This window comes from Ammospiza nelsoni, chromosome 6 (genome assembly GCF_027579445.1).
Source record: "Ammospiza nelsoni isolate bAmmNel1 chromosome 6, bAmmNel1.pri, whole genome shotgun sequence".
In the NCBI taxonomy this organism is placed as follows: domain Eukaryota; kingdom Metazoa; phylum Chordata; class Aves; order Passeriformes; family Passerellidae; genus Ammospiza; species Ammospiza nelsoni.
The window spans coordinates 11,445,153-11,469,693 of NC_080638.1; the positions used below are offsets into that span (position 1 = coordinate 11,445,153).

Sequence of the window (24,541 nt, forward strand, 5' to 3'; positions counted from 1 at the left end):
AACCTTCTGCTTCCCTTTATCTGAGTTATTGTGAGCAATTCCGAGCCAGCCCAGTGCAAGGAGAGCTGGGAGCAGCCAGCTAGGAGCCAGAGAATGGTAAGGTGCTTTGGGATGATGGATGAGATCTGGCTGCCTCCCACATTTCAGTATCTCCTCAATAAATTCAATATTAAAATGTTATGTATAGCTCTGCTCTCATTTCCTCTTTTTTCCTTCCTATCTTTTTCCCCCAGGAAAGAGCCACATAAGAGTCAGAGCCAGAGCTGGGCTCAGGCTGCCAGAACCCTGGCTAGTTCTCCCTTAATTTCTGGAAAGATCTGGATTTTATATCCATATCATTTCCTGCATAACCACAGAGCACACGTGCCCAGCAGAGGTCCAGGGGGGGTCATGGATTATGGGAATTCTGTCAAAATCTAACCCAGCTGGGTGAAATGTGCCCTTGGTACATTGGGCAACAGGTTTGCACTGGGACAGGAGAGCAATGAGCAAACATTCCAGCTGTTCCAGGACTTGGGGAAGAGGATGGCAATGATGAAAACAAGCTGATGTTTAACCCAGGGTGGGAGGTATCCCACAGGGAACTCCTGATGCACACACTGGGATCTGTGGGATGTGCTTTAGGAACAGGAGACCAACAGCCTGTGGGGTTTCTTGTATGTCACCAAACCCAACCAACATGTCACTGACAATGTCAATAATAACAATGAACAGCAATAATAATTATAAGAACAACAACAATTAATAATTAATAACACAGCAATAATAACAGATATGCAGCACCTGGGCCTGTCCCAGTCTCAGGAAATGGAACTTCTCCAATTATGAAGGAATTTAAATCCCCTGTGTTCTCAGATAATAACAGTAGAAAAAGATATTTTTCCCAAAAAATGTTGGACATGCTGAACATTCTGCTTCAGGGGAATGTTTGGTTAGACTGTGGGGTGGGAGTGGGAATGCTCTGCAGGGCCCACCTGCCTGGCTCCTGCTCCACCATTCCCAGTCCTCACCTCCCTCTGTTATTTCCTGGTCCTTTATCTCCCTGCTATTAATTTCCCTTTTCTTCGTCTCCCTTATCCATCATCTCCTGGTTCATTGCCTCCCCGCTCATCATCTCCTGTCCTACATCTCCCTGTTCCTCCACGTCCCTGCATCTCATCTCCTGCTCTGTCCTCTCCCTGCTCATCATCTCCTGTCCTTTGTCTCCCAGTCCATCATCTGCTCATCACCTTCTGTCCCCTCCTGCTCCATCCCCTTCCAGCCCTTCACCTCCTGTCCATCCCTTATTGGGGGGGCAGCTCCGAGATCCCATCTGAGCCCCCCGGGTGCCCCCCAGCCCCCCCGAGCCCTCCGGTGCCTTTCCCCCCGGCGCCCGGGGGCGGTGGTGGCGGGGCGGGACCGGGGGCGGCCCCGGGCAGGTTCCCCTGGAGCGGCGGCGGGAGCGGCGGAGCGGAGATGCCGTACCTGCTCATCAGCACCCAAATCCGCCTGGTGAGTCCCGCCGGGACCCCCGGGGGTGGGGAATACCGGGGGGCGGGCAGGGACCGACCGGGGAGACCCGCTCAGCCCGCGGTGCCGCCGGTGCGATCCCGGCATGGGCTGGCCCTGCTGCTGCTGGGGGTCGGGGGTGATGCAGGTTTGGGGGAGCCCAGCACGGCCTGTGAGAGCTCGCCGTGAGAGTTCCCGGTGCTTTGCTGCCCCAATCCCTCCTGTCCCAAACAGCGACTCACTTGGGAAACTTGCGGCAGGATCCCAGGAACGCCAAAGGGACGGCTCCTCTTGTCCTCGCAGTTGGTTTTCCCTCGTCCACAAAGAGCCGTTCCAGGGTGGAAAACGCGGCCAAGGGAGTGGGCATGGCTGGGGCAGTGGCTGGGATTAGTGTGCAGGAGCACTGGTGGGATCGCTGCTGTCCCTGCCGAATAAAGCCACAAAGCAAGCGTTACTGCACTGGCAGCAGCCACATCCTGCAGGACTCTGTAGGAGCCCACAGCTCTGTATTTATCTGGGGTTCCCCTTTTCCCGACATCCAGAAGCCTGGATCTGCTGGTGTGGTTTGGGGCAGGAAGCAGGGAAACAGTGAGACAAGTGGGACAGTGAAAACAGCAAATGATCAAAGGGAGAGAGTTGTGATGGACACAACAGTGGATTGGGAATGGGGACATGTGGGGATGCTGCAGCACCAAAGCATCTGCTGGCAGTGGCATTTGGGATTGTACAAGTTGATTGAGTGATTTTGGATGAGGTACAGGAAGGGGCACATGGGTCATGGCACTGGAGGGAACAGCCTGGAGCAGCAGGGCTCAGTCTGCCCTCAGAGACTTTGGAAGCTCTGCTCTTTACCAAAGGGGCAAAGCAAACATTTCCAGCGTGAAACCTGGCATTGAGCTGAGGCTGGAACCTCCCGGGTGAGCAGCTGCACCTTCCTGCCAGTGGCTGGGACTGAGGGAACAGGGGGTGGCCGTGTCACCACGTGTCACTCACCACTCTGTGCCTGTCCCACAGGAGGCTGGGCCCACCATGGTGGGCGATGAGCACTCGGATCCCCACCTGATGAGCATCCTGGGGGCCACAAAGAGGAGCACGCTGGGCAACAACTTGTAAGTGCTCCTCTCCTTATTTTCCCAAGAAATGCAGAACATTTTCACTCCTGGAATTCCCCACAGCACCTTCCAGCTGTCCAGTTAATCCCAGGATTCCCATGTGTCCTGTTAATGAGGAAATGCTGCCTGATATTTCACTTGGTTCTCTACTTTCCTTTGCTCTGACCCTGCTTTAGCACATGACCCCCCTTTCCTCTCTCAGTGCCATCCCTGCCTTGCTCTGCCTGTGCCTTTCTTGGTGCTGAGACACCAGAATGCTCACCCAGTTCTGTCCATCCCATCCCTCCCAGCTGCAGTCTGTCTGTCTGTCCATCCCATCCCATCCCATCCCATCCCATCCCATCCCATCCCATCCCATCCCATCCCATCCCATCCCATCCTCTAGTGCAGCTCAAGGCTTCACCTGAGCCAGCCCTTCCCAACAGCTCCCAAATCTTTTCCATGGGCAGCTGAGCCCTGGGGTTGGAGCTGTTTCCTATTGTGTCACCCTGACTCCAGCCCCTCCACTGGCATGTTCCCAAGCTGTGGATATTGGACACTTCTCCATGTCCCCACCTCTGACCACGCCGAGTTTGACCCCAGCCTTTGGCCAAGTGCCACTCAGAGATGTGACCAGCATCTTCCTCATGGTTTGGCTCATGGTTTTTTTTTTCTTTTTTTTTTCCTCACTTGATATCTCACTTCCTGGTTTGCCCTGGGGTGGGGAAAAAAAAACCCCAAAACCACAATGGCAAAGCAAAACAAACCCCCAAATGCAAAAGAACTTGACAGAGAGGAGCAGCTCGATTCCTGCTGTGTCCCATGTGCTGTGGAGGAGAGGAGGAATAGGAGAAGGAGGAGGAGGCATTAAAACAAAAGGTGCATCTCATCCTAAATGTTCTCCACCTTCCATCCATGGAGTTGGGAAAACCCTCCTACTCAGCACCAGCCTGGCCAACACCAAGGGCTGGATCCCTGGCTGCTGCAGCATTAAAAATCTCAGTGGGGTGGGAAAAGTTAATAATAAGGAGATAAAATATAACTATTGAAGGGCCCCCCCATCCCAGCTGCATTCCTGGGGGGTTTGCCGGGCTGATCCCTCTCCGTGCTGCTATTCCCAAGCCCGTGGGTGGGGCAGAGATTGGCAGCAGCGCCAGAGTCGTGCTGCCACCCGCCGTGTGCAGCCCGGAGTTACGCAACGGGATGGGAGACAGAGAAACACAACAGGCTCCCAGAAGGAACTGGATCCTGAGAGAGTTGGGCAAGGATCCCTGGGATTCAGGTGGAAAAGGAAGCAAAGACAGATAAAAGCCTCTGTGGTGCCTGCCCCAGCAGATGGGGGAGCCACAGCACTATAAGGAACAGATGCACCACATTCTGCCTGTTTTGGCGAAGGGATGTGAGCTTCCTATGGGATCTCCCTGCTGGATTCACCACCTTTCCCTCCTCCCCATGGCCCGGAGCGTTTTGAGCTGCTCTTGCCCCCCCTGTTCCTTGGCATGGCCTGTGTCACAGCTGTGAACTCCGCTGTGTCCCTGTGGCACATCCCTGCAGGGCATCCCTGTGGCACAGCACGTCCCTTCGTCCCTCCCCACTGCTCAGGCACACAGGGGAAGTCCCCTGGCTGGAATGTGGCTGCTGGCACCGCCGGGAGCACAGCCACGTGCCAGCCCAGCCGCCTCCTCCAGAATCCCAACCACAGCTGGGAGCTCCAGGATCTGCACTGTGGCCCTGCAGGATTTTCCATCCCCAATTCCTTCATGAGCAGAGCCTGGCTATGGATGCTGCAAACTCCTTTCCTGCAGCACCTTGGGCCCCAGAACTTTAGCCATGACCTTGTAGGGAGCCTGAAGGAAAACCTCAAGCAGCACAGAGCTGCTGGGAAACTGGGATGTACAGGTGAAGCTGAAATCCCTGTAATGAGGGAGTGCACGGATCCTGTTCCACAGCTCTGCACAGACACATGGCCCCTCATTAAGTCCCACAAGGTGTGGGGAGCAGGGATGTGGTCCCTGCCCTCCCTCTCAGGGTCAGAGCCCTTGGGGCAGCCAGGTGGGGCAAGGGTTGGGGTGGGATTTACCTGGAAGAAAAGGCTTTGCAGGTATCCCAGCCCCTCCATCCCGACTGGATGCACACGGAGACAGGAGCAGATCTGATACCCACGGTGTGCAATCTTCATTTCCCTCAACACACAGCTATGATAAAGCCCTGGGAACTCTTGCCTCCTGCTTTTAGCTCAGCTACTCAGTTTTTTAGTTTTCTACAAATCCCTGCCTCTGCTACTTCCTCTGAATAGTGGGAATAATATTTACTAGCTCCCACTGCAAATCTGAAGGCTATGTGGCAACCCTCCTGGAGAAAGAACAGACTTCAAAGTCACTTATAATAATGCACATTATCTTTACACCACATCTATAATTACAGCCAAGTACAGTCTGTCTTGAGAAACTGGAAAATCTCTCACATCTCAGGTTATTTCATGCTTTAAAGCACTCCCAGCTCCAGCACAGGTCTGAAATCCAAGCAGGAGAAGCTTTGGAAAGGCTTTTGGATCTTTTTTTATCATTATTAGTAGGAAAAGCAGGAGAAGCTTTGTTCAGGTGCCCAAACAGGATTCCCAGTGATCCTGCAGCCCATCATTATCTGCTTATCCGGCACTGTGAGTCAGCTACAGCTGAGCTGCTCTGGGCCTTATCCCAAAGTCATGGCTGGCACATCCAGTGCCAAAGGTCCCACTGACCAGCTCAGCTCAGCTGTCCCCAGTCAATTCAGCCCAGTCTGTGCCTGGTCCCTTCACTGGGGAGCAGTGTCATAGCCCTGGAGCTTCTGGGACTGAGGGGTAGGAATGTGGGAATGTGCTCCAAGCATACAGCCAGCACAAACCACTGGGGAATCAGAGCTGGACAAGGATCCCAGTGTGAGCTCCCAGGCACTGCTGGAACAGAGGAACCTGGGCTCCACCTTGCCTGGCACATCCATGCAGGATGGATGACTACTGGCTTTCCAAAGGTTTCCCACCTGCCTGAAAGCATCACTTTGTTCCAATCCCCAAATTCTAACAGTCTCTCAAACCCACCCATCTCATAGACATACTCTGGGGGTAGAACACTGGGATTTCCTTCCTTAGAAACACCTGAATCATTTCTCCTCTCCTCCTCCATGCTAAAAACGTGCTCACTGTGTTTACCTGTGAACTCTGCTGTAGTATCAGCCCAGTTACCGAGCAGCATGTGGCTCTGGACACCAGCCCCTGAGCCACATTCCCATTCAACCTGATCCTTCCCTCCTGGACAGGATTCCTGTGGTTTGGCACCTGGGGCTGTGCCTTCCCCCAGGGTTAACCAAGGCCCTGTGTCACACACGCCTGTGCCAGGTGTGGCCACTGGTCTTAGAGGGATCAGGAGGGAGGCAGTCTCACTTCCAGCAGGAAATTCCCATCTCTTCCTCCCCAGCTCACCTCATTCCCATCTCTCCTGGGTGCAGCTGTGAGTACTACGTGAATGACGCTCCGCGCGTGGTGCTGGACAAGCTGGAGAGCCTCGGCTACCGCGTGGTCAGCATGACCGGCGTGGGCCAGACCCTGGTCTGGTGCCTCCACAGGGAATAGCCAGGGAGAACCGTGCCTTCCACCCGGACCACATCCTGCTGGAGATCATCTTAAAGGACTGGCAGCAAACTTTCCCCCCCTAATTCCTTCCTGTCCCAGACTCCAGGTGCTCAGGCAGGGGAGGAAGGGTGCAGAGGCAGAGCTGGACCCAGTGGAATTTTGCCATCCCTGTTCCATTTCCCAAGAGCAGGGGGAGGAAGGTATGCCCAGAAGCTGGCAGAGGGAACAGATGGCTCCAGCTCTGCCTTCAGTGAGATGGCAGTCTGGCAAATTCCAGCTTTTTACATTTTAATCATGTATTCAGCATTCCCTGAAGGAAGCTCAGTAACAGCCCTGTTTGCTTCCTCCTTTGGCTGCCCCAGAGAGTTCCATGCCTTCTCCTGGGCCAGGAGGTTAGGGAGGGACAGCAAGCATGGACACCATCCCACCTCATCCCTGAAATCCAAGAGGGAACCACTAAACCTACTCCCAGGGCTCTGAGAATCCCTCCCCTTGGCAGCAAGGCCCGCTTCCATCTCAGCAGCACCACTGAAATTCCAGATTCCAGACTGCCATCCAAGCCTAACATGGGATTCCCAAAATAACACAAAAAGTGTTGTTGTGTGACTATTCCAGGTGCAGGCTCTAATCCCAACACTGCTGGAATGCTTGGAACTGTGAACAGATCCTGCTATGGGGGTAACACCAATAAAACATAATGAAACATTGCTCCAAAGAGACCAATGTCCTTCTGTGGGTTGTTTAAAGCTGTTGCCAAGTCCCTCTGAACGAGCTTTCAGGAATTATAATCTCCAGGCTTTGGTGTTCTGATGGCACCTCTCACACCTTGTCCCATGGGATGGGACAGCTGCTCTGAGCACACACACTGACAGGGTAACCTGCACTCTGTGAACCTCAGGCAGCCATTCCTTCCCCAAACATGGAATGGGATAAGGGCTGCAGTCCCTGGGAGTTTCTATTCCCACAATACCTTTAGAAAAAAGGAGGTTTATTGACTTAAATAAAGAAACAGCTCTGAGGGGACGGGGGGTGGGAAGAATCCATACTCTCATGCTAAGTGTGGGACTTTTCCTCCTCGTCTTCCCGCTGGAGCTGCTCGATGAGCTGCTGCCTCTCGGCCGCCTGACGCATCCTCATCATCACCAGGCTCTCGTAGTCCCGCTCTGACACCACCGACGCCTGGGAGGGAGCAGGAAACACAGACAACCCATCAGGGGCAGGACAGACTCCCAGAGTTCCCCAAATCCCCCTCACAACACCAGCATTCCAGGCAGGAAATGGTTTGATCCCACAGAAATTGGGTGAGGTGGGTGAAAGCTGCCTAGCTACAGGAAATAACCAGGAATTGTTATTTAAATGATTATTAAAAATAACCAGCAATGACTGTGGTTGGTAAGGAAAGCAGGACAGACATGGAGCCAGCATTCCATGAGGCTGAATGGGGAATTATTTTGGATTACAAGATCACTCTGCACCTACAACGTTGGTGCCCGAAGTCCAGCATACACTTCACCTGTTACAAAGGCTAATGCCATAAAAAAATCAAACCTTTGTGGATGAGTCATGGAAGTGACTAACTTCCAACTGTCTGACAGCGCTGAGGCCTTGGCAAAGGTTGCCCAGAGAAGCTGGGAAGCTGTGCTGCCCCTGGATCCCTGGAAGTGTTCCAAGCCAGGTTGGACAGGACTCGGAACAACCTGGGATAGTGGAAGGTGTCCCTGCCCTGGGATGGACTTGAAGGTCCCTTCCCACCCAAACCATTCCATGATTCTAACAGCTGCAATCAATAACCTTGGAGGACTTTTCCACCATAAACAATTCCCCGATTCTAAGCAGCTGCACAAAGAAAACCACCAGGGATGTTCCCAAACCTGACACAGGAATGGAAGAGTTTCCCAAAGTTCCCAGAGCCTCCCTGCTGCGTGTGGCAGCAACTGTCACGTCAAGGCAGTTGATTGCAGACTCTGCCTAATGAACGTGGGCAGCAGATGACAGCTGCTCCAGTGCTTTGGCGCTGCTTCCAAAGCCATTCCACACTAGTAGGTGGCCGTGCTATTTTGGAGGTATGAAAGCACTGCAAGGCTTGGAAACATCCAGCTCATTCCTTGACAGTTCAGGTGGAAATAAGAGTTTCTTGACAGAAGGTGAATGGGAAAAAAAACCCTTAGTATTCCTTTTTCTAGGAAGTGGGTTAAGTGGTGATCACAGAGAATCACGGAATCCCAGAATGGTTTGGGAGGGAAGGGATTCCAAACATTATTTGGTTCCAACCTCGTGCCATGGGCAAGGACACTTTCCACTAGTCCAGGCTACTCCAGCCTGGTTTTGGACACTTCCAGGGATGGGGCAGCCACAGCTTCTCCAGATATTGAAGGATTTCTTAGGAAGCAGAAGGGATACAAAGGCAATAGAATGCCTAAATAAGTCTCTGCATGGAAATATGGGCGAGTGCAATTCCTTATCCTGTGCCAGCAAAGTGGTTCCTCCGGCTGCAAGGACACAATGAAAGCCCACAACAGATAAGGAACATCAAGAGGGAAATTAAGAGTCTAATTGGTGTCTTAGGAGCCACCTGAGCAAAATGACCTTTGGGTACTGGCAGCAGCAGAGTCTGAGAAAGCACTGATGGTATCAGCAGCCCTCAGCCAGGATCCTTCCAAGTCCCATCCACCAACCCCAGGAATTTGCTGTGCTGGATGGAAGAGGCTGCCTGAGACTTATGCAGATGAATCACCCACACAAACCTGAAGCCCCACCTCATGCTGGGATTATAATTTAAAACAGCCAGGAAATTATTTGCAGCCTGGCTTGGGAGCTCTGCTGACACAAGGAGCCCTCGGAGTGGCGGGAGGAAGAACAGCCTGATCCAGGTGGGCTCCCAGCACGTGCTCCCGGCTGCCTGAGCGTGGGCTGAGGCTCCACCACTCCACACACCTATTTCCTGCAATCCTGGCAATTACCAATGGAGTGAAACCCAGTTTCTGACGTGGCTGACTCAGCAAGGGCTTGGCTCAAAACAAACACATCCACGCAGGGAGCCACAGCCCGGGAAGCAGCGACGGGTGGCACATGAAGGGACGGCGGCAGCAGAGCTGGGGAGTTTTGGCATTCTGGGTCCAACCTGGCTGAATTCCTGGACTCCTGGCTGAGTTCTTCCTGGACTTCCTTCTTCATCCTGGTCTCTGAGTGCTCCAGCAGCTTCTCCTCTCCACTCCAGGACTCCTGGCTGCTCCAACAGAGTGTAAGTCTCTCCTGCACTCTGTTCTCCCAGCGTTGTCTCCTGCACTGTCGCTTTCTTCATCCCCCTTCTCCCGTATTCCCTGGGCTCCTTCGGTGGGACTGAGTCACCGTCTCGTTCCCAGCCACCCACGGCGCTTTTCCGGCAGTGCCCCTCCTCGGAAGGTGCCTGGTTACCATGGCACCCGAGTGCCCTTCTGTTCTAGATGCCAGATTAGATCTGTTCTCATGGTGACTGTGCCTCTGCTGTTCCCCACCAGCCCGGAGCCGCAGCACACGTTTAACGAGCTCGCTCACACACCGCCTGCCGCTCCTCTCCACTCCAGGGGGAGACTCCTTCAGATCCCAGACAAGCCAAGTGCTCCTTGCCACGGCGTGGAGTTTGCATTTCCTGCACTACCAGCCTCTCTGTGCTCCTTGCAGCTCTAGGAACGGGGCAGGAAGAGGTTGATCCTGTTGCGTGGCTCTCTGCTGATCCCTGGGCTCCTGCCTGTGAGGAGCCAGCATTCCTGCTCCTCGCTGCCTTTCCTCACCATGGATACTTGGCGCAGGGGGTCCCTCAAGTCCACCACCTTCTTCCGGCGCTTCTCCCTCAGGAGGCACAAAAAGCTGGGCAACCAAGTCATCATCCTGAACCAGAACAGCCACGCTCTGGACACGGACGGCCAGAAGAGGGAAGGCTTGAGGGATCTGAAGGACAAGTCTGAGTACCTGTCCTGTCAGAGTGAGCAGAACCTGGCCAAGGCACAAGCCCCTCCCAAGCCTCCCCGGCTGTACCTGGACAGTTCCAGCTGCCCCAACATCATCGACCGCACAGATTCTCACTCCGACCTCTCCTTTTCCGACGCTGCTCCGTACCACAAAGGCACTCCCACGCACAAGGACCAGGCTACGGACCACGGCACCTCAGAGGCAGGTCTCCCCAGCAGCACCACTCTTCCTGAGCTGGCTGACCCCTTCCTGTCCTTCAAAGTGGATTTGGGGCTATCTCTCCTCGAGGACGTGCTGCAGACCCTCAGGAAACAGAACCCAAGGGATTACGCCATTTGAAGGTATTCATTGTCCATCACATCCCAGTTACTCACTGCTGCTGCCAGTTCCTCTCGTTCCAGCAGGAGGAAGGATACTGGAGCATGCCTGTTGTGTGTGGCCTGTTTTGTTGTCCTCGCCTCACCCACCACAGAGCATCCCTGTCCTTGCCAAGGAATCCTCTGGAGCAGAGCTCACAGGCTCTGTGCTCAGGTGAGAGCACCGTCTGCTGTCTCATGGCCAACTTTCCGCTCTCCACCCCGGGAATTTCCCACTCCGGACTGCGCATCCCATCCTCAGGGAAGACTGGCACTTTTTGGGAAAGACTTATTTTGGGGATGTGACACTGTGGGGCAGGGACACACAGGGATTTGGCATGGATCGCTTGTGGAACAGCAGGCAGCCTGCAAGGAGGCAGCAGCACTGCACCCCGAAGCCAAAGCTTTGAGGGCTGAGAGACAAGAACTGAGGCTTCTCCTCCCACCATGTTTGGATGTGAAAGCTCAAAGCTGTTCCTCCGTTTTTTCTCTTCCTCTTTGTGGGTTTCTTTTCCCTTAACTCCAGTGCAGGTGGCACTCCCAGCCAGGTAAGCATCCAAGTAGGCTCCTGATACAGCACCAGCAGTGGATTTATCCTCCTGGCAGGAGAAGAGGTGTCTCTGACACTGCTGCCTCACGCATGCACTGAGCTCCCAGCTGTACAGACATAGAAGAATAAATGTATCTGTGACTGGAAGTGTCTGGTTGCCTCATTTCCTTGGGAACAAGGCACAGAAATCCCAGGCACCAGGAGCACAGGCTATCTGGAGTGGCCCAGGTCCATCCTCCCTGGCACTGCAGGGTTTTATGATGGGAGTGGGACACCTGTGTGGCTCTGAGGGAAGGACAGAGGGAACAGGGACTTGATTTTCCCCTGAGGAGAGCTCAGGGAAAGACAGGAACAGCTGCCCACCCTGAGCTGGACAGTGGGAAAGGCTCTGCCAGGCTGAGAATATTTTAGGCAGCACCAGGACAAACTGCTAAAAGAAACTACCAGTTCTTAGCTTTTTGACTATTAGGGCTCTTTTAAAAAACAATTAAAAAACCTCCATGCCCCAGATCACCAGGAGCTTTGGAAGTGGCCACAGCAAAGTGCAGGGTCACTCCAAGGAAGGCACAGCTGCCTCTTACCGTGTGAGATTCACCTCCCAAAGTCAGATAATATGAAATAAACCCTCTGAAACCTCTGAAGGAGCTTAGAACAGGTACAAGAACACCAGGCAGGAGGCTTTTCTCAGGGCTGAATGGCTGAGGAGCCCTGGCAGGGAGATTCCAGTGCAGGAGGAGGAAAAATCTTCCCAAAACTGAGCACTGCATGCTGTTGGAATGGCAAAACAAGCTCTCTGCAGCCACTGTGTGCTTTGAACCATCACACAGCCACTGCTCTCATTAGCCTGGAGTAATACTGTGCAAGCCACAGCTTTTGAATTCCAAGGGCAACTGGAGCCTGCTTGGCTGCAGCAGCTCTCCAGGAACTGCTGCACAACGTGCACCTGTTGCTGTAGGAGACAACAAGGCTGTGGAAAATGAGCAGCTTCCACCTGGGAACTGCTCCCAAACCCCCTGCCTGGGGTCTGGCTGTCCTTTACCTGTGGATTTTGGCTCTCAGGTCCTGGCTGGCTCTCCCAGGCAGGGAGCACTGGCTGCCTGTCCCAGACAGGGAGTAGAGGATGAGTAGTGAGCATGTTGCCATGAGAACACTGCAGGCTTGGGCTGTTTCCTGAAGCAGAGCAGCAGAGGAGCTGCTTTTGCACAGAGTGGGAACAAACTGGGGGTGGATTCAGACAAAAACAGAAGGGAGGAGTGAATAGGAAGCAAGGGCAGCTTAAATCAGAATGAGGTAAGTGCAGCCTGGAAGCAAGAACGTGGAGCCTGGTGCCTGGGAAGCCAGGCTGGGTGTGAGGGGAAGAGGCAGAGGGAACAGGGATCTGGGAGCTCACTCTGCACACTCCTGAACTGGAGAGCACAAGCTAAGTCAGCTGCAAGCAGATCAGCCAGCAGGAGCTGCAAACACATTGCAGGTTTTAGGAGCATCCCAGTGGATGCAGCAGGAGGATTTGGGGAGGGTCTGGAGTGGGAACAAGGAAAAACAGGAAAGAGAGCAGCTTGGAGATGCAAGGCTGCAGTGCAATCCCAGAAAGTGCAGCTTCTTACAGCTGAAAGCAGCAGAAAGGACAGCAAAGCACCAGCTGTGCAGCTCCTGGGCAGGATGCAGGTCCCTGGCAGCAGCTCCTCAGCATTCCCAGAGCCAGGTGGGATTGAGGAGCTGTGCTGGGCAGAGGTGAGTCACCAGCACGGTGTGTGCTGCTTTCCGGCTCTCCCTGCTGCCCCACCACACTAATCCTGCACCGCAGGCAGACGCTGCACTTCCACACTAACAAGCTCTGGGCATGGAAACAGGCCAAGACAAACTCGGGCATCTGAACCCACAGAGGCTGGAATCCACTACCAAAGCTCCAACTGCACCAGCAACCCCCTTGGTAGGAATGAGCCAGTTCACACTCCCAGCTAGTGAGAAATTCTCAAATAACATGTTTTGGATTCTGCTTTTTGTCCCAGTTCCCTTCCTAACAATCTGGAGACTCTCCTGTGGCTGCAAGACTCTCCCTGGTCCTACATGAACAGGATAACAATCAGGTGTTCTAATGCATAATTACAAATAATATCAATAAAATACTTAATGAAATATGAAGAGAGTGAATGCACTAAACAATCTCACAAGCTTAAAATATTTAGGGAGTGAACACACAAAAGGGTATTTAGCTTGATATTGCTCCTGCAGACCCTAAGAATAGAGGTTTGCTTCCAGCACTGAAACTTCCTCCTCCTGGGAATGCAGTGAGCAACCAAGGCTCTCTAAAGGAACCTTTCAGCAACTCTCACTCAGAGGAGTCCAAAAATCCCATCAGAATGGCACTGGAGGCTTTGGGCTGAGCAAGGAATATCCCTGCTCTTCATTTGGGAGAAAGGGAATGTGTGAAGATGCAAACAGCTCCCAGTGTGCTGCTGCCCAGGCAGGAGGTCCTTTAGAAAGCCACTGATCCAGCACAGAAAGGGCTGCTGGGAAAGCCAGGCCTGGCCCCAAGATCTGACAGCACTTTGAGATGTAGGTTGTTCCAGCCCCAGGTTTCCATCTCCTTACCTGTGAGCTCCTGGGCTGGCTGCTGCTGTCAGGGAGGACGGTGCTGGGGCGGCTCTGGGGCTGGCCCTCCAGCCAGGAAATCTTCAGGGGGTTATTTAGCAGGCCAACTTCATTCTTCACAGCCATCTCCTGTGAAAACAGGAGGGAAAACACCCTTCCATCACCACCTGAATTTCAGATCCCACTCTCTTCCCTCATAAGTCCTAAGAATCCTAGAATGACCTCAAGGCCAAGCAGGGCACAAACAAGACCTGTCTCTGGAAGTGTCCAAGGCCAGGCTGGAAGGGGCTTGGAGCAGCCTGGGATTGTGGATGGTGTCCCTGCCCATGGCAGGGGGCTTGAAATGGATGGTCTTTTAAGGTCCCTTTAAATCCAAACAGTTCTATGGTTCCACTCTGTAATATTTTAAGGATCTTTCCAACCCAAACCATTCCATGCCTCTCAGATTTCACAGCTGCCCTACATGAGAAGCACCCTCATGGTCCATAGCCCTGCCAGCACTTTTGATACACAGGTCACACACATTTCTGGGGGGTTTTATCATTTGGATATGAGTGAAAGAAAAGCCAGCAAGGAAACTCTCATACAGCCCAAGCTCATGGAACTACTGAAATTTAGGATAACTGATGACTTTTGCTCCCACAGCCACATGAATTATTATAACTCACAGTGAGTCAAGACATTTTGGGTTGTTTTTCACTGCAAATGCCTGATATCACCTCCAAAACACAAAATCCCAACTCCAAGGCATTTCACCTTCAGAGAGCGCTGAGTAAGTGCTCAGTGCCTGATTTTTAAGGCAGTGCCTCCTCCCTCAGCCTGTTCCATGCACAACCTGTTTATGTGCCTGATCTCTGGGTTTGTGCCTGCAGCTGTGCCACTCCCTCCGTGCCTTTTGACTCTCATTACCCTTCTCCACTGCCTTAATGACAGGGCAGGGTCCTGGCTGTCACCTGTCCTGTGCCACCCCCAGCACAGCCAGCAGGAACTCTGCACACTCACAGCTGCCTTCACCGTGGCAAATTCCACCACTGCACTGCCAGTCTTCCTGCTGGAGATCAACAAATTGAGCACATCACCATACTGTGGGAAGAAAGAAAGGAAGGGAAGTTAATTACAGAGCCAGGAGAGATGTCAAGTTCAGTTCTCAAATGAACACAAAGAGAAAATAAGTGTTTTCACAGACATGAGGCTTGAGCTGTCACCATTTCTGTCCCTCCAGGAAATAATCTGGGAAGGCATGGAGCTACACACTTGGCTCCCAGTGCAAGAGGGCTGTTGAGCTCAGAGGGAAAGGAGGCCAGGGTGGGATTGATCAGATCAAAGGCTTGTCTGTGCCTGTCTCTGCACTTGCCACAGCAGGGATGTGGAGTGCTTCAAGTGAAGGATGAGTGCACCACAACCACAGAGCCAGACTAAGTGGGCAGGAGGCATCCAGTGGGAAGAGCCTGCAGTTGTTCTGCTGGGAAACAGCTCCCAGTACAGGGATCAAAGGATCCAACTTGGTTCAAAGGTTGGATTTGATAATTTAAGAGATCTTTTCCAACCTTAATGACTCCACGATCATGCTGATGAGCTCTGAAAACTGCATAAGAAAGCTGAACAGGGAAGGAAATTAACCACTCCAGCTTACAAGGGCATGGAGTGACAGGACACAGGGAATGGCTTCAAACCATCTTTAGATCAGATTACCTGTTTAGATTAGACTATTAGGAAAAAATCCTTCCCTGTGCAGGTGCTGAGGCCCTGGCACAGCTTGCCTAGAGAAGCTGTGCCTGCCCCATCCCTGGATGTGTCCAAGGCCAGGTTGGACAGGGCTTGGAGCAACTTGGTCTAGTGGAAGGTGTCCCTGCCTGTGGCAAGGGGTGGAACTGAATCATTTTTAAGGTCCCTTCCATGATTCTGTGATATGCAGCTTCCCAGAATTCACTACCCTTACAGCACTGAGATCAGGGCAAGACCCAGTAACACACAGGGAAGAGTGTCACTCAGGACCTTTTGCAGGATCTGCAGCAGCACATCTTTGGAGTATCCCCCTCCAGTCTCATCTTCCTTCCTGCATTTCCACCTGAGCTGGGGAACAAACGGCAGGAGTTAATTTTTCCCCTTTTGGATGTGCTGCCAGCAGCTCCCACCCCCCTGCACATTCACCACGTCTGCTATTTCCAGCCACACTCCCAGGCCTGCCAAGACAGTGATCTCAGCATGGGAGTGAGCACAGGGAACAAACTGTTTGGGGAACAGGGAGAAACGCTGCTCACTGGAATAAAAAAAGATCGCACTTGAAAGGATGCTAATGGCTCTGCCAGGGTAATTAGCAGATGTTCCCTGTGCTTAAAGCACAGACAACTCAATCCCAGGCTCAGAAATCTGGAGCAGACAAAGAAAAGGTGACTGAGGAAGGAATTCTAACAGCAAGGACAGGAGCTGTTCACCTGATGATGCACATTCCATGGAGTGGAATTTATACATCCCAGTATAAAAAAAGATGTGCCAGCTTAGCAGGGTTGAAATGTCCCTTCTGTTTTCCATCACGTTCTATCAGTTTTCACCAAAACACAGCTTTTTAAGGATGTCTTACCTTGAGCTTAGGAGTTATTTTGCCTTCTGCTCCATTTCTTTCCTGCTTGCCTAAAAAGAGAAAAACAAAACAAAACAAAAAAAGAAAGAAAAAAGATGGAAAAGATGGAAAGGACATAGGTGAAAATTCCTCAGCATTTTGCACAAATTTTTTTTTCCCTGAGAACATACATATGATGAAACACTTTGAGAATTCCACTGGACCATTCCAGTCCCAAAAATCTTGTGCAACAGGAACTGCAGCACAGACTGAATACTCCATGGGAGCATGTTTCCCTTTTAGGAAGCACAGATTTGCCAGGATCAAGGCTAGAAACAGGTCAGCAAACACACAAGCCGGAGACATGTTCTGAGGCATGTTTCCCTGCAAGAAGGTTGGAAAAATTCAGGGTGGAGAGCTGCCAAAGAGCCCAAGGCCACGTGCAGGTGCTCCCCGTGCTCACCTCGGCTGTGCTGCTCCCTCTCCCGGCGGATCTGCTCCCTGACCAGCCTCTGCTGCTCCTCCAGCTGCCGGGAGCCCTCCTCCCGCAGGCGGATTATCTGCGGCACAGGGAACACAGCACGGGCACCTGAGGCACACAGCCAGGGCTGCAAGGCCACCTGGACACTTCCAAGGACAGTCTGGGTCTCACATCCATCTCCTGGGACACCCCTCCTGCCAGTTCCCCTGGGCAGCTCCAAAAGGAGCAGCCTGGTGTGGTGGAAGGGGTCCCTGAGCATGGCAGGGGCTGGAACTGGATGGGCTGTAAGGTCCCTTCCCACTCAAACCATTCCAGGATTCTCTGATTCACAGAGCCTTTTAAACCCAAAGGTTGAAGGACTGCTCTCCAGAGATTTTTTGCACCTGCTTTTAATCCCAAAAGTTAAAGGACTGCTATCCAGAGATTTTTTTGCACCTTGAGAGGAATAGCAGATTTGTCTTTACAAACAAGCTGTGGGTCTGCTGGTAGATAAAACCAGCACTGGGAGATAAAAGAAACAATGGGAAGGATTCCACTGATTGATGAATGGAAAAAGATATTTCCATTTACAAATAAACTTTAATTTTGCTGATAAATGAAATTAGACATTGAGAGATGAAAGAAACAATGGGGAAGAAAAGCCCCTAAATTCCATAAGAATTAAAAATTAAAAGGGAGGGTTGTACATTAGAGGGAAATCTTTGGTATCAGGTGTATTGGGGAGTCTGTACCTCTCAAGTACCTCAGCAAAAGGGGAAAGAGAGAAGAGAGATGCAGCTGGGAGATCGGGATAAAAAGGGAGGCTGCATCCTCCAAAAATTTGAGAGACCCCAGGGGAATGCCCCATGGCCTCTCCCTTTATTTGAATAAAGTCAAAAGACTCCTCTCTCTCCTTTTTGGACATAAACCTCTGATGTTTGTGGATTCATTTTCCTGACAACCTCATCCCATGGGTTTCATCATAACGGAAATACTTTCAGCAATTCTTCTCAAAAACAGCAGAGAGAACTAAGAATCTATCCTTACTTCTTCTTCTAATGATCTGGTTATCCTGATCTCCTCCTCTTCGTTCTCCTGGGCCTGGGCTTCCCGTTCTCTGGCTTCAAGATCTGCAGAGAAAGAAACAAAATTCAAACAAGCCAAAGAGAACTTGAATTTTCCCTGCTGGCCAGAGGAAGATGGATAGATCACAAACCTGGCTGCAGCTACACCAATATCCTGACAGCTCTGCTGCCTCTCCTCTGGCCCCACACACCAAAGGAGCCTTAACAGTCCTCAACCCCCTAATTCCCACAGCAGGACCTAATTCCCTCCTTCCCAGAGCAGGACCACCCCAGCTGTGGCTGCGGGAGGAGATTCCAGGTCTTCTGGACTGTACTAGGGATGAAGAAACCAGAGTCATCCTCCATGGATTGACCCCAGTGGAAGGAGAAATGCAAACAGCCAGCTAGGGGAGGCCTCAGGAGAATGTGAGGGTTTGATTTGCTCACCAAGCTTTACTTTCTTCCTCTTCTCATCGAGTTTCTGTGTCCTTGCTGCAGCCTCCTTCTTTGCCCTCCTCACCCTGTCATAGGCTGCCTGCCAAGGAACCAGCACAACAGTGGGAAACTACAGAAACCAGGAGAGAAACTGGAAAACAGGGAATACAGTGACATCAGGGACTGAAACCCTGTCAGCAGGGCTGAAGCATCTGCTGCTTCTTGGATTACAAGCTTTGCCAGTACCTGAAAAGAGGAGCTCATGTTTTTAGCTTCTATCACCTGGAATCAACACTTTTCCCTCTCCTGAGCTAATTTTGGAGAGAGTTCCTTCCTCACTTTTTGGTTTTATTCTTTCCAGGGACATTTACAGGTTCTTTTAAGCCTTGGGCGGTGGGTTCTCAGCCACTTCCCCACAGCCCCAGAAGGATCAAAGCTCTCCTGTGTCCCTCAGACAGCAGAGCTTGGAGCCTCAGGAATTGCATCCAGGTATTACTCATTTGTCAGTCCCTGATTCAACAGGAATGGCAGATGTTGCCATGGGAATTTGGTGTTCCTCAGTCAGGGATGGTGTTATTAGATGGGATATGCAGAGCTGCTCCCAGCAGCAAATCCCAAACACAACATCTCTCCAAGCTTCTATCTGGCACCTGAGATTTCATCTCATGGAGAAGCAGGGGGGAATAACAGCTGAGATTTGTATTGAAGGAGCTCTGTGAGGCAGGACAGGCAGGATTACAGTTCCCAGCACCACCCCAAAATCCCACCCTTGCCCAGGGAGCATCCTTACCCTGGCTGCTGCATCTGTGAGCACGGCCAAGGCCTGGGACAGCTGGTGGAAAATTTCCGCTGGGAACGACAAGAAAGAAGGGCAAGATGAGGGAAACCAGGTGAGGGACCTGGGGAAGAACCAGGAAAGACAATTCCTGCAGGAAGGTCTCTCCAAGGAACAAAAATCACCTCTGCAAGAGATTTGTAAGCCAACCTACAGCCTCAACTCAAAGGTTTTACACAAACTTGAGAGTAAATAAAGAAACAAAAAACTGGGATTGTTTCCTTTTCAGAGAAATCTTGGAACACACAAACTTAATTTTTCTTACTGATTATTTTTATTTTGGGTTGCAATATCTCCTTCATGCCACATTTACCTGGAACTCACAATTTCATTCTCCCTCTCAGTCCTTTTCCTTCAACAAGAAGTCCTGCTTATGTTGTACTGGAAGTTGTTGCATTACAGCCATCTATCCTTTAAGAGTCTTTCCTTTTGTCCCATTACAAGCATTGGCAAATTGTCTTTATTTTTTATAAAGATGAATTATCAGTCTTGACACACAAAATACAAAGTAACTGCTAATTCTACAACCTCCATCCACAGCAATCCCTTGCTGCAGGCAGCTGAAACTCCCCCTTGCCCTGCCCACAGATAAAAGGATTTATGGAGTGCTGGTGAAGTTTGGACTGTGAGAGATACACATCAAAGCAAAGGTTGGGAAGGTTTGGAGGGCTGCAGCTGTAATTCCAGCACTGAGTTACTGCTGGTGTTTCTAAACCCAGCAGGGATTGTTCAGCCTTAAAAAGCAAAGTTAACACCAACAGGAGCGACACATCCAGGGACACATCCAGCCATTCCCTCAGCACTTAGGGAAGCAGGGTCACTTCCAGGAGCATGGAGAACGGAGAACTGCAGCAGGAAGAACTCACCTGCCCGGGGGTTGTCGGGGTTCTTGTCCGGGTGGCAGGTGAGCGCCTTCTGCCGGAACGCTGTCTTCACCTGCAGGGGCCACACTGGGGTCACTGGGGGGAAACTGCTTTGGCTCTGCCAAAAAAAGCAACCTGGAAACCCAAAATAATCCCTGTGCTCAAGGGAAACCCGCTGGGCACGGGACATGGGTGTGTCTGGAAGGAGTTGGAGCTTTTAAAAGCTGTTTTGGCTTGCAGGTGTCTTTTGTTGTAGGAGTTAAACCTCGGGTTAAAAAAATGGGAGGGGGGAAAAAGAGAGAGAAGGAAAATAAAAAGGAGAGAAGGAGAAAAAAAAAAGGCGAGAAGGAAAAAGGAGAAAAAGAGGAGAGAGGGGGAAAAGGGGAAGAGGAAAAAATATGGAGGGAGGAAACTGAAGAAGGGAAGGGGAAGGGGAAGGGGAAGGGGAAGGGGAAGGGGAAGGGGAAGGGGAAGGGGAAGGGGAAGGGGAAGGGGAGGAGAGGAGAGGAGAGGAGAGGAGAGGAGAGGAGAGGAGAGGAGAGGAGAGGAGAGGAGAGGAGAGGAGAGGAGAGGAGAGGAGAGGAGAGGAGGAGAAAAGGGGGAGATGATAAAAAAACGGGGGAAGTTAAAAAACCCAGAAAGAGAACCCAAAAGAGGGAAAGGGAGCCAAAAAAGGGAAAGGAAAAAAAGAGGGAAAGGAAAACAAATGGGGAAAGGAAGAGAAGTGGAAAAAAAATAACAGAGGTAAAGACAACGAGAAATGGGGAAATGGAGGGAAAAAAGTGAAAAGGAAAAACAAAGGGATGGGGGGAAGGAAAAAGGGAAGGCATTCTATCCCACTCCCAACCTAATTCGCTGCTACAACAAGTGGAAAAGTTGTGTCCCGGCCCCACCTGGTGGACAAAGCTCCCGGGATTGGGAATGTGCAGGAAAAGCCCTACAGATGGTCCCACCTCCTGCACAAGAGTCCAGCTGAGGGAGAGGAGTCTCCTCGCCGGGCTCCATCCTCCAACTTCCCATTTCAGCCAGGAATTCCCCCTCCCTGTCCCACCCAACCCCGCTCTCTGGCACTGGGCAGCCATTCCCGGCCCTTGGCCGAGCCCCTCTGCAGCTCTCTCAGAGATTCCTTCCTGTGTTAGCAGTGACTAAGCAAATAAACTCAATTAAAAACCGCAAACGTGTAATTGCAACCCCACAAAATTAACTACGTGACTTTTGGGCGCTCGGACAAACGTCTGACAACAGGATTTTTGGATCACCACGAGAATTTCCCTTCTGGAAGCACATAAACAAAGCGAGAACACGTCCCAGACCAAGCCCGCAGTTCTCTCCTCCTCCAAAGGCGGGTTCCGCCCCGCGGGATTGAGGGGTGAACTGGGGGAACGAGGCCAATTTCAGTAAAACCGGGATATCACAACGCCAATATCAGCACAAACGGGATTTTTCCGTTTGCCAGCCCCGGTCCCACAGCAATGCTTGGAGCAGCCCCTCAGCTCAGCGCTGGACAGCAGCACCGCCGCTCCCGAGGACAGCGGGAAAGGGATGGAGGGAGAGAAGGAGCCAGTCCCGAACTGTCCGCGCCGCTCACCTCCTTCTCGGACGCCTTCTCGCCGATCCCCAGCAGCGCGTAGAGGTCCCGCTCCAGCAGCTCCTTATCCACCGCCATCTTCGCGCTTCCCGGTTCCGCTCTTGGCGCCGCGGTGGCTGGGAAATGTAGTCCCCGTGCGCCTCCGTGCCATGCGCCGCCCAGGAATAATGGACTACAAGCACAGTGATGCACCGCGCGGCTCTAGAGAACGTGAACAGCCGGGGTGCGCAGCGCCACGCTGGGCATGATGGGTGTTGTAGTTCTTTAGCGGCAGCTGCCAGCGGGGATGAACCAGAGGAAAACTACAAGTCTCGTGGGGCCGTGCGCGGGCACCGAGTCCTGAGGGAAAACTCAGCGCGTGCGTCCCGCTGTCTCCCAAGGTCACCACTGACCGTGTCCCCAAGTGCCACCGACGGATCCACACCCATGCGCTAAATCCCTCCAGGAATGGCACTCCACCATTTCCTCTGGAAGCCTGTGGCAGTGGGGGGTGGTGCGAGCTCAGCTGCACCCTGTTCCCAAAACCATACTTGTTTTTGTTGTCACCAAAAAACATCCATCACAGCTCCTTGGTAAATTCTTGTTTTCTTATTGATCTAAAATATCTCCCTTTCCCTCTCACAAGAAGGGAGCACTGTAGAAGAAAATAAATCCAATTATTTCCATACACAGGAGACGGAATTTTTCAGCCCTTACTCCTTTATTCTCGTAGGATTTGTGTCCTCATGGCTGAAAGTTAGTTAACTTTACCAAAAATATCAACAAACCTGATATCAACCTGAGATCATGAAGAAAACTGGGTACCCATGACTCCAGCAAAATGAATTGTTTCAGAGAGCTGTTCATAGCCAGTAGTGCAATAAACTGGAAGGTTCCTGGCGTGTTCTCCATGGAGCCTCACCCAAGCAGAGCCTCAGCTCTCAGGGTGCAGACCCAAGTCATCGACAGTGTTGTTCCAAGCCTTGCTCCATTGCCACCTCCTTCTTGATGAGAATCCTGGAGTAGTTTGTGCTCAAAGGGACCTTAAAGGTCATCCAGTTCCACCCCCTGCCATGGGCAGGGACACCTTCCATTATCCTAGGCTGCTCCAAACCCTGTCCAACCTGACCTGGAATGTTTCCAGGGATGGGACAGCCACGGCTGCTCTGGGCAACCTGTGCCAGGGCCTCACCCCTGAACAGGGGAGGATTTCTTCCAAGTATTCCACCTAAATTTCCCCTTTTCCATTCTGGAGCCATTCCCCTTATCCTAACGCTGCAATTCCTGATAAGCTGTAGCCCTGGCCATGCTGAGGCCACCGTGGTGCCACTTTGGACTCCTCCTGTGGCCTCCCCCTGAGGATCTCACTCCTGTGACACTTTCTTGCCCTACGAGACACAAAATTTACCCCCCAACACCTGTCTCTAAACCCAAGCACAGCACTTCAGCCCTTTGGGGCTGTCCCACACCTCAACAGTGGCCCTTTGTGACAGCACCATCAGTGACGTCACAGCGGCCACGGGACACGGGCCATGTCACAGAAGCAGCAGAGGGGGCCCAGAGCCGCAATCCCATGGTGAGAGCCGTGGGATGCAAACACCGCTATTCCAGCCCCACCACAGCCCCGCTGTCGAGGTGTGGGACAGCCCCAGAGGGCCGAGGGGCCGCGGGGTTTCAGGGAGAGCTACCTGCAAACTGACTTTGTGCCTCTTGCAGGGCGAGATGTCATCGAGGGAGGACACTCCGGAGCCCAGCACCAGCCAGGCTGCCAGCACCAGCCAGGCTGCCAGCACCAGCCAGGCCGCCGAGGCTGCGCCACCAGAGGAGAGCCGTGAGGAGGAGGAGGCCTCGTGCCCGGAGTGCCGGCACATCAACACCACCTGCTCCAGCTCGTGCCGGCACTGCTTCTGCCAGCTGTGCCTGTGGGACTGGAGCCTAGGCGAGGCCACGTGCCCACGCTGCCAGCGGCCCACGCGCCACCCCTACCCCCAGCACGTGGCCCTGTACCACGAGGTCCAGGACCGCGTGTACGACAGGAAGCGCAGACGGCGCGGCCAGTCCGCACGGAGCTGGTCCTTTGGGCCCTCGGAGAGGAGGCCCAGGAGATCCGGGAGGTGGCCCCGCGATGGCCGCCGGCAGTCCCGGCGCCGCCGAGGCAGTGACTCCCCGAGGAGGAGGTGGTGGCAGCACCAGAGGAGGGCTTGGGAGGACACACCTGAAGAGGGACAGACTCCGAGGGTGGAATGGACCATCCCGGTCTCCTCGCAGGGACGGCGATCCTGGCGCAGGTCCCACAGGTCATGGAGCCAGCAGGAACGGTCCTGGGGCTGGCGCAGGTGGAGCAGGGGCAGGGAGCGTTCCCGTGGCTGGGACACGTCCTCCAGGAGAGAGCAGGACACGCAGACAGGCTCCCCCGAGCACTCCGCGAGGCACAGGCGCTGGAGGAGCTGGGATGGTGATGACAGACACCCCCCAGGGCCCCAGCACGATGTCCCCTCAGACAGGAGTGAGACACACCAGTCGGAAGACTCTGATTCCTCCGAACAACAGCACACAAGAGGGAGGCAAAGCCGGGGCAGATCCCACAGCAGATCCCACAGGAGAGACCAGAACTCCCCGGCAGGCTCCCGGAGAACAGTGCCCTATGAGCACTCCAGAAACCAGAGGCGCTGGAGGAGCTGGGATGCTGATGGCAGACACAGTCCAAGGCCCAACCATGACAACCCCTTGAGGAGGAGCGACAGACATCAGAGGGAAGACTGGGGTTCCTCCAGGCAACAGCACGGGACAAGGAGCCAAACCCGGGGCAGATCCTACAGGAGAAGCCAGAACTCCTGGAGAGCCTCCCAGAGAAGGGCGCCCCGCAACCACTCCACAGGTCAGAGGCAGCGGAGGAGCTGGAATGACAACCAGGGACATGCTCCAAGGTCCCAGTGGGACAACCTGGGCTCCTCAGGGAGGAGCCGGCGCCATGCTGAGCGCAGGGACACATAGCCCACCCTCCCAAAATGGGAATTCCCACACTCAGGCTTGGCCCAGGGTGTCCAGGCAGGCTTTGGTGACCTCCCAGGATGGAGCCACCAGATCCCCATCCTGGACATCCAGGGCTTGACTTGCTGCAAATA

General features: G+C 52.9%; 3 protein-coding genes across 5 annotated transcripts; 2 read left to right on the forward strand and 1 right to left on the reverse strand.

Annotated features, from left to right (window-relative positions):
* Nucleotides 1-1,155: 1,155 nt before the first annotated feature.
* GCHFR (GTP cyclohydrolase I feedback regulator) lies at nucleotides 1,156-6,901 on the forward strand. The gene is made up of 3 exons (XM_059474939.1): nucleotides 1,156-1,491; nucleotides 2,503-2,597; nucleotides 6,063-6,901. The coding sequence occupies exons 1-3, from the start codon at nucleotides 1,456-1,458 to the stop codon at nucleotides 6,184-6,186; spliced, it is 255 nt and encodes an 84-aa protein (XP_059330922.1). The 5' UTR covers nucleotides 1,156-1,455; the 3' UTR covers nucleotides 6,187-6,901.
* A 256-nt stretch (nucleotides 6,902-7,157) lies between these two features.
* On the reverse strand, nucleotides 7,158-21,527 carry DNAJC17 (DnaJ heat shock protein family (Hsp40) member C17). Of its 3 annotated transcripts, XR_009418666.1 has the most exons (12): nucleotides 21,438-21,527; nucleotides 19,853-19,922; nucleotides 18,942-19,000; nucleotides 18,164-18,251; nucleotides 17,700-17,782; nucleotides 16,656-16,752; nucleotides 16,214-16,263; nucleotides 15,628-15,705; nucleotides 14,635-14,715; nucleotides 13,633-13,761; nucleotides 9,308-11,089; nucleotides 7,158-7,365 (listed from the first exon to the last, which is right to left on the reverse strand). XR_009418666.1 is itself a non-coding variant. In XM_059474940.1 (11 exons), the coding sequence occupies exons 1-11, from the start codon at nucleotides 21,513-21,515 to the stop codon at nucleotides 7,240-7,242; spliced, it is 939 nt and encodes a 312-aa protein (XP_059330923.1). In that variant the 5' UTR covers nucleotide 21,516; the 3' UTR covers nucleotides 7,158-7,239. The 3 variants fall into 3 exon arrangements, 2 of the variants coding, with proteins under 2 accessions (XP_059330923.1, XP_059330924.1); XM_059474940.1 differs by lacking the exon at nucleotides 9,308-11,089 and having other exon boundaries at nucleotides 21,438-21,516; XM_059474941.1 differs by lacking the exon at nucleotides 7,158-7,365 and having other exon boundaries at nucleotides 10,971-11,147; nucleotides 21,438-21,516.
* On the forward strand, nucleotides 9,958-10,473 carry C6H15orf62 (chromosome 6 C15orf62 homolog). The gene has a single exon (XM_059474942.1). It carries the CDS (start codon nucleotides 9,958-9,960, stop codon nucleotides 10,471-10,473), a length of 516 nt encoding a protein of 171 aa, XP_059330925.1.
* Nucleotides 21,528-24,541: the final 3,014 nt, after the last annotated feature.

Excerpts from the sequence above, each read along its gene's own strand:
- GCHFR (XM_059474939.1), top strand. The coding sequence starts at position 1,456 with ATGCCGTACCTGCTCATCAGCACCCAAATCCGCCTG. Across the intron at positions 1,492-2,502 it reads TCAGCACCCAAATCCGCCTG|GAGGCTGGGCCCACCATGGT; the intron begins GTGAGTCCCGCC and ends CCTGTCCCACAG. Across the intron at positions 2,598-6,062 it reads AGCACGCTGGGCAACAACTT|CTGTGAGTACTACGTGAATG; the intron begins GTAAGTGCTCCT and ends TCCTGGGTGCAG.
- C6H15orf62 (XM_059474942.1), top strand. The coding sequence starts at position 9,958 with ATGGATACTTGGCGCAGGGGGTCCCTCAAGTCCACCACCTTCTTCCGG.
- DNAJC17 (XM_059474940.1), bottom strand. The coding sequence starts at position 21,515 with ATGGCGGTGGATAAGGAGCTGCTGGAGCGGGACCTCTACGCGCTGCTG. Across the intron at positions 14,716-15,627 it reads TGCTGCAGATCCTGCAAAAG|TATGGTGATGTGCTCAATTT; the intron begins GTCCTGAGTGAC and ends TTCTTCCCACAG. Across the intron at positions 13,762-14,634 it reads TTGCCACGGTGAAGGCAGCT|GAGATGGCTGTGAAGAATGA; the intron begins GTGAGTGTGCAG and ends CTGTTTTCACAG.